Source organism: Excalfactoria chinensis, chromosome Z (assembly GCF_039878825.1).
Source record: "Excalfactoria chinensis isolate bCotChi1 chromosome Z, bCotChi1.hap2, whole genome shotgun sequence".
In the NCBI taxonomy this organism is placed as follows: Eukaryota; Metazoa; Chordata; class Aves; order Galliformes; family Phasianidae; genus Excalfactoria; species Excalfactoria chinensis.
The window spans coordinates 39,916,625-39,928,969 of NC_092857.1; the positions used below are offsets into that span (position 1 = coordinate 39,916,625).

At 41.9% G+C, this 12,345-nt stretch overlaps 1 protein-coding gene across 3 annotated transcripts; it reads right to left on the reverse strand.

The window, feature by feature from the left end:
* Positions 1 to 1,604: 1,604 nt before the first annotated feature.
* On the reverse strand, positions 1,605 to 11,798 carry S1PR3 (sphingosine-1-phosphate receptor 3). Of its 3 annotated transcripts, XM_072359512.1 has the most exons (3): positions 11,502 to 11,798; positions 5,820 to 5,895; positions 1,605 to 5,684 (listed from the first exon to the last, which is right to left on the reverse strand). In XM_072359512.1, exon 3 carries the CDS (start codon positions 5,501 to 5,503, stop codon positions 4,361 to 4,363), a length of 1,143 nt encoding a protein of 380 aa, XP_072215613.1. In that variant the 5' UTR covers positions 5,504 to 5,684; positions 5,820 to 5,895; positions 11,502 to 11,798; the 3' UTR covers positions 1,605 to 4,360. The 3 variants fall into 3 exon arrangements, with proteins under 3 accessions (XP_072215613.1, XP_072215614.1, XP_072215612.1); XM_072359513.1 differs by lacking the exon at positions 5,820 to 5,895 and having other exon boundaries at positions 11,553 to 11,798; XM_072359511.1 differs by lacking the exon at positions 5,820 to 5,895.
* Positions 11,799 to 12,345: the final 547 nt, after the last annotated feature.

Here is a 12,345-nt window from a genome sequence, read left to right on the forward strand (position 1 = left end):
ATAACATTTTCTTGGTGCAAGTACAGGCCCGTACTCTTTGCAGCAGATGATGTGTTCACCTGAAAAGTAGCTGTCCTACTTGGCATGCTAAGTAGGTGAAAGTAACCAGTTCCATAGTTTCTCCATAGAAAATGATGGCAAGGATGATGTCCATACAATAGCAGCTGTTTAGCGTGCTGAGAAGAAAGCATTCACATTTGAAGGATATTTAGCTGGGCTGACACTCCCCAGTTCCCCCTCCTGTACCACCAGAATAGTTCCTTGCAAAGAGCCTTCCCTCAAAACCAATAGGAGAAAAGTTTAGCCCTGGGAAGTTACATTGCTCTTGATGAGATCCACAGTCCTGAAGGCCACATAAGTGCCCACATACCTCTTCATGGTGCTTGCAGCCTGCTCAAGGCTGTATTAAGCCTCATGGCTCAGTGACAGCCAAGCAAAAACCCCTGATCAACACTGCTGTTCTTGCTGCCAGTGAGTTTTCACCATGAGAAGAGAGTAGTCCCAGGATGGGGCTTCCAGCACAGTCAAGAGGCTGATCTGTGCTACAGACTGTACTGGAAGTGGTGGGTTAAATGACACTAATCAGTGCTATCAAAGCTCAGCTCAACAGGAGTTGATTGGCTGCCCTCAGGATCTCAGCTTTCTGGCACCGGTCATTTCACACCCAGGTCTGTTTTACATTTCCTCACTAAAGCTGTTGGATAAAAACAAACACTTCAGGCAATGTTACATCCTATTTACAGTCACTTACTGCAAAATGTACCTTTTCTATCGATGTTGCAGCCAGTGCAGGGGGCCCTCAAAGCAGATAAGGTCAGAGAGCAGATGTGCTCCCAGAACAGAGGCAGAGCTTTCTGCTGGCTCCAGACTGGCAGAGCAGCACCCTTGGGACGGCTACTGCTCTCACAGATAGTGCTTTCAGGCATGACATCCAGAATTTAAACCTGTATTTTCTAAGGAGGGCCAAAATCTTTCTACTTTTCTTTAAAATATGATTGCTGCATAAGAACTTTGCCCAAAGCTTTGAGATTCATATAAAAGTTTTCTAAATGTTTATGGTATCTGTACTCCTTATATAAAGACTGTCAGCAATGTGACTCTTGTGAAAACTGCATATGAAGGGTTTGGTTTGTTTGTTTTTTTTTTTCACCTTAGGTGGCTGGATCTCAATTTCTTTTGCCATCTGGAAAAACAAACAAAAACAAAACAATTCATGAAATAGTTTGAATCAAGCGTGACTTTGCTTTACAGTTTTTGTTCCATGTTTGCTTTACAGTTTTTGTTCCATGTAAAACCAATTACAAACAGAGACTGATTCAGATTTCTGGCAGGCTCAAGTCAGCCAAGTTTGGATTCCACACAGCATTTTAAAGGACTTCATAAAATTTTAGGGGGAAAGAAGCTTCAAAGATAGAGCTACTTCCTGGTTGTTTAAGGTCCAGTACTTTTAAGCCCTTGATTTTAAGCCCTACTCCACAATTTTGGTATGGAATCTTCCTAAATCTGTGTTTAACCTAATATATTCTAGTGAGCTGTACACACTGAAGAAAGAAAGACCAGGGATTTATTTATTTATTTATTTATTTATTTATTGGCCTGCATTTTGTAAATTTTATTGCCAGTGTTCCACAAGAAAGCATGAGTATTAGGAACCTGCTTCAAGTATGCCTGGGCAGTGAAATACTCCCCACTTTCCAATATCCTGCCCTCAAAACCCCAAAACTTTAAAACAACAGCAACAACAAAAAACCCTCCAAATTAAAAGAGAAAGTAGAGTGAGAGTTGTGGAGTTGGTTTTTTTTTTTTTTGTTGTTGTTGTTCATTTGTTTTGGTTGTTTTTTGTTTGTGGTTTTTTTTTGTTTGTTTTGTTTTGTTTTGTTGTTTTTTTTTTTTAAATTATTATTGACACATAATCACGTCTTCCAACAGTTGCTTGTATTGGTTGTACCATGCACCAACAACAGCTAAGGCTAGCATTCAGAAGTCGTAACTCATATTTAGAGGCATGTTTCTAGATTTTGGCTACTGCAATATTTATTTTTCACCTAAATACAGAATATCATGTAACATTATAACACAATGTGAGCATTGGTGTGGAACAACAATGTTTTCTCCATCAGCTGTCTCGTCTTTTCAGCCTTTTTCATTTACAAAAAGCAAGAAATGCTACATGCGGACACTTCATAAGCTAGCACTTTGGAGCACATTAACAGTTTCCAAACAGGCAACTTCAAGGCAGATCTTCAAGACTGAAAATACACACAAATAGCGCTATAGCATCTAAAAACTTATGCCATAACAAAACAGTGATGTTAGTTTTATTTCTAGAAAACCTACAGAGCTGTTGACCTCAGCCATATCTGCAGTTAATGCTCCTGTTCATGGTAAACTGCAGTTAATGTAGTTGTTCATAGTAAGTTCATGGTTTAGCTGGTTCTTTCTCTGCATTACATCATTTTGGTAGAAATTATTCATACTCGGTACTCTCTCCCACAGTTTGTTCAAATGCAGTCTATGTTCTTCCTTGTTCTTACTCTTTATTAACAACAAGAAAACATCACTGCTAACTTGTAAAGATAATCACAATGCAAACCTCTATATTTTAAAGGCACTTGCTACACACATTACATCACTTACGCGCTGTACATGCTTGGAAAGAGTCTTAATGCTGTTGAGAAAGATTAAGATCAGACTCAAGCTAAGGATGAGGTCCTACAAGTTATTGATTAAAAAAGCCTCAACCTCTCTGATAGTGATTAGGGTGAAATGTGGTTTGAGACATTAAACAGGAATCTTCAAAAGAGCCCAAGAAAGTTAGATGTTTTCTCTGAGAAGTGATGTATTTCCCTTCCACTGAAGGGAAAGCCTACACTAAAGCCTTTAGCTGTAAACTACCTGGATGGAAGTACCACAGGCCACTTCAATGGGAATACAAACTTATGCTTATGAAGTCCTATGTACTCTAGGTCTTAGTGATGCCAGACAGCATCCTACACCAAGTCTGGCAAGGCCTACTGTTTTCATAGAGGTTTCTCTGGACCATCCCCTCAGAAAGATGATTCTAAAGCTCTTGCAAAGCTGGAAGGTCTTCTGAACTGAATGGGCCTTCATTCCAGATCCAAGGCAGGGTCTGGTATAAACTGAGTGATGCCGTTCAGCATGACTGTTGTACTGCATCTTTCCTCCTGCATCTACAAAAGTGTTCAGAGACGATAATAATAATGTCCCCCTGCCAGAAAATTGGATTTCATCCTACTGGTGGCGCCTCTTCCCGAGGAGAATTTATTTCACAATCCCATGTTGCAGTAGTGCCCAGAGGGAGAACAAGGAACTCCACAAGAACCAGGTTGTGGTTCACTGCTCTCTGAAATGATACATCTGTGCTTCAGAACTGAAGAATCTCAGTTTAGGTAGTGCATTCACAAGGTACATAGTTTTACATAGGTTTTACATGCATTTTTAAATACACTAAAAATAATAAGCAAAAACATACACATTGAACTATTACACACACTTGATATGCGTATGGTTGGTTCACACTTTAGCTGCTTTAAACAGCAAACATATATAGCCTCTCACAATAGTCACTTACTACTGAGTGCTTAAAATAAATTGTGAAATGTCACAGTGACAACTGTCTTGTTGTCTTTCACTAAACACGAAAAGTTTGAGTAACTGTGGAAACATAAAATGCTGCATTGATACGGCATTGAAGTTTGTCAGTTTAAAGCTACTACTTCATGTATTTTAAAAATCCCCTTTGGAACACATCTGTCTATCACTATAATTTGTCACCTTATACTCTATACTACAACATGTTTAAAATACAGTTAACTCTAACCAGTCAATGACTTTTCAATATGGTATTATAAAAAATATACATCTATTTATACCACATACAAGCAAGGCCTTTAATGTAACAGCAAGATACAGAGAATTATAATCCCCAATATACGGAATGAGCTTTTCTCTGAGTCAGCGAAAATCAGGCTCGTTTTTTTTCATTATCAGCAGCATTTAGTGAATGCTGAAGTTTTACTTATTTTGTGAACATTTACTGAATGTAGCAGGTTTTACTGATGTCCTGAAGGATCAGGTGGCATCAAATACGGCTTCACAATGTAATGCCACCACGGTCACAATGTCAACAGATGTGCATGGTCACTGTACTGACTGCTGAGTACCATGAAAAGTCTTTTCTGAATCAGATGCCTTACTGAAAGACATGCAAAGCAAACTGTTGATGATGAAGTCCTTAAATAATTTAGTGTTTCCCCCTACAATTCAAGTACACAAATACTTAAACTACACTTGTAGTTTAATTCTAAGCCACAGAAAGGTCCTTGTCTTGAGGAATACTTTACTTACAGAAGCTTCCATTGTAAAATGAAGACTCATTTTTCTCAATGACACATGAGGGAACGCTCATCTGTGGGAAATCATCCTTTGGCTTCTGGGTGTTGCTGCTGCTGGATTTACTTCGACTGTGATCTGGTGTGGGCTGGATAGACAAAGATCTGGCTGCCCTGGATCTCACCAGGCACCCACAAACAAGTCGAAAGAAAGCTCGACGCATTTCCTTACTAGCCAAAGTATAGATGATAGGATTCATTGCAGAATTGATGACAGCTAGAGCTATAAACCAGTTGGCTTTGAATAGGACAGAGCACTCCTTAACTTGGCAGGCCACATCAATAAGGAACAAAATGAACAATGGCGACCAGCAGGCAATGAAGACACTAACAACAATCACAACAGTCCTAAGGAGTGCCATGGACCGCTCTGAGTTGTTATGGTTAGTGACATTACGACTGCTGGACTTTACCAGGATGTAGATGCGTGCATAAAGAATAACAATGGCTACAAGAATGGCTATGAAGATACTAATGCAGAATACGACATACTTCTTGGAGTAAAGAGGCAAAATCGTTGAGCAATCTGGCAAGTTGTTTATACAGTTCCAGCCAAGGATGGGCAAGGCACCCAAAGAGATTGAAATAAGCCAGCAGGTTCCAATGAGAAGGAACACCCTGTATTTTTTATTTGCATCATAAGGCCTCATCTTAATCATTGTCAAGTGTCGTTCAATAGCTATTGCTAATAAGCTGAAAGTGGAGGCTCCCAATGCAACGAACATACTGCCTTCCCTAATAAACCAGACTGTGGAGGACAAGCTCAGTGTTTTCTTCCCAGACATAAGAATATTTACTTTGTAAACAATCCCAGCTAAAAGATCACAGAGAGCTAGATTGCCAATGAAAAAGTACATGCGGTTGTGAAATTTATTGTTTTTCCAAATGGCAATCAACACCATCAGATTTTCCAGGACTATGAAACTACACAGAATCAGAAATGCAACAGTTGTAAAGTCTATGTTATCAGTTGCCTTTTCCTTCAGAATAAGCTTTCCTGTGTAATTATAATGCAGTACAATCAGAGAGTCCATTTCCTCATTTCCTTCAGTACCAACAACAGCAGCAGGTATCACAGTAACTGTTGACATAGTTTATTAGCTGCTACTGGATGTTTCTTCTTTAACGTCACAAGAATTTAGTTCCAGTAATTTTCCACAAGAGGGAGATCAAGCCACAGTCCTCCAAGCGCTCCTCTGGGCAGGCAGTGGATATTCCCAGATCCAGCGAGTCTCTCATGTTAATTTGGGAAAGCAGCTAAGAAATCATGTTCTGAAAACAAGAACAAATGCAACATAAGTCTCACTGTCATCACACATCACCCATATAGCGTGTGATCGCTCAAGCTGTAATACAGGCCCCAGATTCAAGAGGGATGTTGGCTAGGATGGAGTTCTGAGGTCATACATTTATCAAGCTGGTGATGAAGAAGCCACAGGTCTTGCTTTCCATGGGTGCAGCTCCTAATGGTAGGTGTTTTCTCCTGCAAAAATTCCGTGTTAAAAAAAAAAAAAACAAAAAAAAAACAACAAAACAAAAAAAAACAAAAAAAACAAAAACAAAAAAAAAAAAAAAAAAAAACAGAAAAAAACAGGAGCAACAAGAACGAATAGCAAAAGCTCTCAGCAAGCCTATGTGCACAGTAACTGGTGCACTCAACCTCAGAAAGACTGATTGTGGCACTACCAGAACACCATCCCATCTTCACTGCCTGAGCAGCAGCAAGGCAAAATTACTGCATTTTAGTTTCCCATTGAGATCTTAGGTAGCAAAGAACCTAAGAAAGCATCAAACTCTTGACACCATTGTGCACACTGCCAATGCCCAAAACAGGTTCCCAAACTTAACAATACCAAAACTATGCTAGTTGCAATTGAAACACCCTGAAAGCCATTCATCATAAAGCCAATCCTACTTCAAATTCAAATTAGTTGACCTACTACTATCATTTTTCTAAACGAACATAGCCAATCACGTCTTTCTACTACTTTTCCTCTATGTTGCATATGCAACACATGCATATGCGTAAAACAAAATCAGAGAATACTTTTGGCTGGAAGACATCTAGAAATCATCTGGTTCCAACCCCACAGCCCTGGGCAGGATTGTCTCATACCAGATCAGGCTGGTCATGGCCCCATCCCACCTGGCCTTGAATACCCCTGGGGATGGGGCATCCACAGCACTTAACGTTTCATCACCCTTTGAGTAAAAAACTTCTGACGTCTAACCTAAATCTCCCTTCTTTTGGTTTAAAGCCATTCTCCCTTGTTGTTTCACTAATAGATCATGTAAAAAGTATGTCCCCCTCCTGCTCATAATCTCCCTCCAAGTACTCTCAGGCCACAGTCAGGTCTCCTTTGGAGCCTTCTCCAAGTTAAACAAGTGCTATCAATCTTTCCTCATAAGAGAGCTGCCTTTTGATTATCCTTGCGGCCCTCCTCTTGACCCGCTCCAATAGGTCCGTCTTCCTCTACTCAGGGTTTCCAGACCTGGATGCAGTACTACAGATTGGGTCTCACAAGAGCAGGGTAGGGGGGGACTATCACCTCCTCCACCCAGCTGGCCACCCCTCCTCTGATGCAGCCCAGGATACAGCCCTGGCTGCAAGCACACACTATTGTCTCATGTACAGATTTTCATCCACAAGGATATCTAAGTCCTTCTCTGCAGGGCTGCTCTCAGTGAGCTCTTCTCCCAGCCTGTATTCATATCTGGGATTGCCCCGAGCCACATGCTACACCTTGCACTTGTCCTTGTTGAACTTCAGTAGGTTCATCTGTGCTCACTTTTTGAGCCTGTCTAGGTTTCTTTGGATGGCGTTCCTTCTATCTACTACATAAACTGTACTACTCAGCTTGTGTCAAGTGTGCTGAGAGAGCAATCCCACTGTCTATGCTGAAAAGTCCTTCGAGTCCCAAGAAGGACCACTGGAGGACACCACTCATTACTGGTCTCCACCTGGACACAGAGCCATTGTATATAAAAGAAACTGATTTAAGATTTTCTTTTCTTAAATACTATAATGACCAATTATTGTCCTTTTCAATTTACTTCTGTTCTTCAACTGGAGACTTACATTAATTGCAGCATTTTCCCACAGGCTTTGATACGTTGCATTTTCACAGCAGATTGATTCTCCTACATCTATTTTTGCACTGCCACTCATAAGTATTAGAAGAGATCTGCACAGCTTTGTAAAAATATCCGGTGGTGACAGAAGCATTTAATACTCTACCAAAATGTGACAGGCACTGCATACTCCAATGAGAATCAGTGCTTACACCTCAAATGCATGCAGTAAGGTTGAAAGGCCAATTTGTCAGTCCAGCTACCAAGCAAGGATGGAGACAAGAAGAGAACTGGTTCCATCTGAAGCAAATTTGTATTTTTGTTTTCCCCAGGAAAAATAGGAAAATAAAATTTCTACTACATGGGAGGTCACTTTCTATTGCTACTCACACCCCTCTCCAAATAAAATAAATAAATAAAATAAAAAAAAATAAAAAAAATAATTAAAAAAAAGTAGCTTACTTTTAGGAGTTTATGAGAGCTATAACTCATATATATATATATATATATATATACACACACACATATATACATATATACATATACATATATATATATATACACATATATACATATATATAAATACTAATTACAGAACTGCCATGAGCATTTCCCAAACATGTGAAAGGCACTTTCAAAAGAAGGCTATCAAGAGATGAATTTGAGATTTCATCCTCAACCAGTACACCAGCAGTTTTCAACCTCTCACCCTCATTACAAGGAATCTCTTAAATATTCTACATAACAGGTATGTAGGCTTACAGTCAGTAGACATAGGTTTAACATAGTACTTTCACTGGAAAGCACACAAATTTCTGAAGATCACAAAAGCACCTGAGTTACTGCTACTCCAGCACACAGTTTTGAATGCTTGAGAAGTGGGAGTGGCATTTTCAAGTGCCATGTAGAAGACAGGGGGAGCAAGCAAGTCCCAGTTGAACGTAAACAGGTTTAAAGGATGACACTACTCATTTTTCCCACTCTCCCTTCTCCTAGATTCTCTCCTTCAGAAAAGAATGAATCTGACAAAAACTTGTGGTGACATTACTACATTCCGATATATCAAAATGATTGTCTGTGAGAGTGGTTTCTATTATTATTTGCTCATTCTAGTCTCTATGTCCAAAATGCTTTGGTGGAGAGACCCACAGGGAGAGATCATGCAAGAAGCACAGTTATCTCTTGGGGCTGTAGGTCTTTTTCTCTCTGAAGATGGCAATCCCCTCATTGACTTCTCCAGATTTGCAATGGGCCCTTGAGTTGTTGACCCTTTTTCTGAAGCATGAACAGTAAAGCTCTTCAGCAGAACCTCACCTCAGCTAACTTTCAATTTAATTATAATTCAGTTGAAATCTGCACACTGTTATCACAGACTATCACAGTCTTTCACTGTATTGACTTAGAACAAAATGCCACTGTTCATATGAATTGCAAATGCTTGTCAATGTACAATAAACAATTATATTTGATTAGAAAAGTATTCATTAAGAGCAGCTTAACTAGCATCAGACTGCTTGAAGGAATTGTACTCAGTGCTGTTACAGCACCAAATGCAGCAAAATGCATGTTTCTGTAAGACTTTTCCAAGCAGAGATATCATACTCTTCTATCACAGAGCAAATGCATTTCATTCTGACCCTACTGAAGGTAATTGTGCTACACCAGTTTCCGTGGCAGAAAGCACGGGTGATGCACTCAATCAGCAGGGTCTCTTCCACTGTTCATAATTACTTCTTCTCTTAAAATTATTACTGCAAATTCAGTATCACAAAGGTAAGTCTGCCTCTGACAGCCCAAAGTAAAGGCAGTGGAGGATGTAACAGTATTCGCCAGTACTCTGTGGGAATGCATCTCACTCACTAGCCACTTGAAAGTTAATACAAATAATAACAAAATAAATTTAAAAATATTCTTTTCTGGCATCAGCATTCAGCCACACCATTTTTTAAAGATTGTTTTCATTCTTCTTCTTCTTTGTAGTAACTCAGAAATTATACAATTGGTTGCGTACCAGAATGCCTATGCCACTGCTTCCTGACAGCTCTACTGATTAGTCCTCCAAATGTCTTTGTGCCACCCAGATGCAGAGGACTAGTCACTAGCTGCGAAGTATGGAACTTACCTTTAAACAATGAAAAAAAAAACCCTGAAGAACATGTTGGTCTGTGTTGCACATTCAGCACTGCTGCAGTTAAGTACCTCAGTACTCTGAGATACTGCCAGAAATCCATTTCATTCTCTCTAAAGGGAAGAGGAGAATTCCTATTGCTGCACCACGAGGTGCAGCAAGTTACCTAGTGGTAACTAGAACTATAAAGCTATAGCAAGGGCAACCTGACTGTGCCTCCATGAGGATGCAATGGCTAAATCAGTGTTTAAACAAAGAAACAACACCAAGAACCACAGCCAAGTGAGCACAATTCAGCTGCCTCCTTTCAGCTGTTGGGGTGATTTGCCCATGCTGGCAAACCTTGCCCACTGCTATATTTTGTGATTTCAGCAGCTGTTAGAGTGGACTTCTGTAGAGGTCAAAGATCCCATAAGCTCATGCACCCTTCCAGGTTGCAGCACAGCTCACCACTGCAGCTGATGTTTCCAGTGTCTGATGGGGTACATACTGTCTTCCACGTGGAAAGGTCAATGCTGTATGGAAGACCACAACACTAATTTCTGCCCCATGGTACATCTCTACATTCCTAGACATACCAATAGCACAGGTGGGGAAGCAGGGCTTCCCACAGATAACAGTCTGAGTAAAGCTGCTGGGGACAACCTGCAATTTTCCGCTGGGACTGTGTAACTCTCGATACCAGGAGGCAGCAGGGAGCTGATGATAATGCAGACTCCTAACAACCTTTAGCAACTATTTGCAGCACACCTCTGTTCTCAGCAGGCATTCTATTAGGAGACCCACAGGGAGTAGAGGGCTTCTACCATCTCATTCGTCACTGTGCAATTTACAGCAGCAAAAATAAGAAGTATGTATATGTATTTTCAAAACATTGACCCAAGCGATCTTCATGATAGCCCCAAGTCAATCTTATAAAACACAAGTGAGAACAAGACAATTCTCCACTCCTTGTGTTTCCTTTCACAACAGCCTAAAATGCAGTTAAGTTTGGGACATCCACTGCAACTCATCTAGATTCTGTGTTTTCCTACCTTCCAACCATCCATGAAAATATGTGCCCAAATGGACCGGAGCCCCCTTCATCACCATCACACACATTCCTGTCCTTCAGTTCCACACACTGCCATATGCTTTGACCAAAAATGACAATTTAAAGAAAAGCAGAGTGAAAGACAAGAATGTATATTAACAGCCAAATCTCTGTATATTTTAAGGCCTTTATAGGTAAGCGTTTGCAATTTGTCTGTCACACCGTGGCAGTGTTAAATTTAAGAAAAGGCTTTTATGAACAGCCATGCTCGATGTAAATGGCATCCAGACAACAAACATCTGCTGCAAAACAACGTCTTGGACAATTCAAATAAACTTTAAAATAGTTCTGGTTTTGAAGTGAATGTGCTGGCAGCCTTTAGCAAATGGTTACTTTTTGGCTTAGTAAGTCAGACATCCGTTCGCATTCTGTAACCCCGAATAGCACACGCACACCTCTTACTCTCAGCCCCGTCTGGTTTTGTTCCTGCACGTAAGCACGTTAAAAGAAGGCATATTCACTTCTTCTTCCCCACACCCCCGCCCCTCCCCGCTGGCCCCTGCTGCCCCCGACTTATTCCTCCCACCCCCAAAAAATCAGCATTCAGCTCGCAAACTCTCATTTCTCAGCGACTCAGACTTCAAGGGGGTGACGAGGCGCTCGTTGGAGCCATCCAAGCACAACCCCGACAAGTCCGAAACTCTCCCAGAGCGCCGGCGTCACCTAAACCCGGCGCTCGGCGCCCCACTCACAGCTCCGCAGCCCTTCGCCGCATCCCGGGCTCACTGCCCTCTGCAACTTTCCAGCCCCGAATAGTAGCTCCCTGGCGGCCGGACAGGGGACTCACAGCACTCACCCACTGCAGCAAGGACGCCGGGCAGAGGCCGTCCCTCGGGGAACAGAGTACCTGCGGGTGTTAATCGGCTCCCTCCCCCGAAGCTCAGCGGCAGCGGCTCCCGAGCTCGCGGGCTGTGCTGGGCCGGGCCGGGCTGAGATGGCGGCAGCCCTTCCCCGCTGCCGCTCCCCGCCGGCCCGGAGCCGCCCCGGCCGGCCGGCCCCCTCCTCAGCCCCGAGCTCTGCCCGCCTCCTCCCGCCTCCGTCCTGTTCTGCCTGTCCCGCTGTCTGCCGACGGAGACGAACAGGCCGGCGCGGAGCAACAGCAGTGAGCACCGACAGAGCGAGGCAACAGAGCCCACCGTTGGAGTTTGCGATCCATATAAATGCTGTTGGAGGGAAGAGGAGGAGGAAATTCTAGGTAGTTGTTACTCATCTCAAATTATTATCGTGTTCAAGCAAGGTTCACTTTTTCTGCAGTTTATTGTGCCTAGTAATCAGCAATTGGCAGAGAGGGGTGGCACAGGGTGAAAGGCGCGTTTAGAAATTCCAGGCAAAAAATGCAAAAGTTTTACTCTGAACTGCCAATTATAGTAGGCCCTTTACAAGGTACATCTTGACAGACATATTGATTGAATAAAAGCATCTCAAGGATAAGTGATAGGCATGCTGATTGCTCCAGTGCTGGGAACTATACTTCTCGAAAGAAGCTGAAACCAGTATCCTAGAGCATCTTAATTTACTCCAGTTTTTAAAGTGTCTGTGGGTACTGCAAGGTCTCCCGTCAGAAAGCAAATCCTTTCTGGCAGGAGTGCATACAATAAACAGGAGCAGCGCAGCAGCTCTGTTGAGGGCAGGCGGGCTTT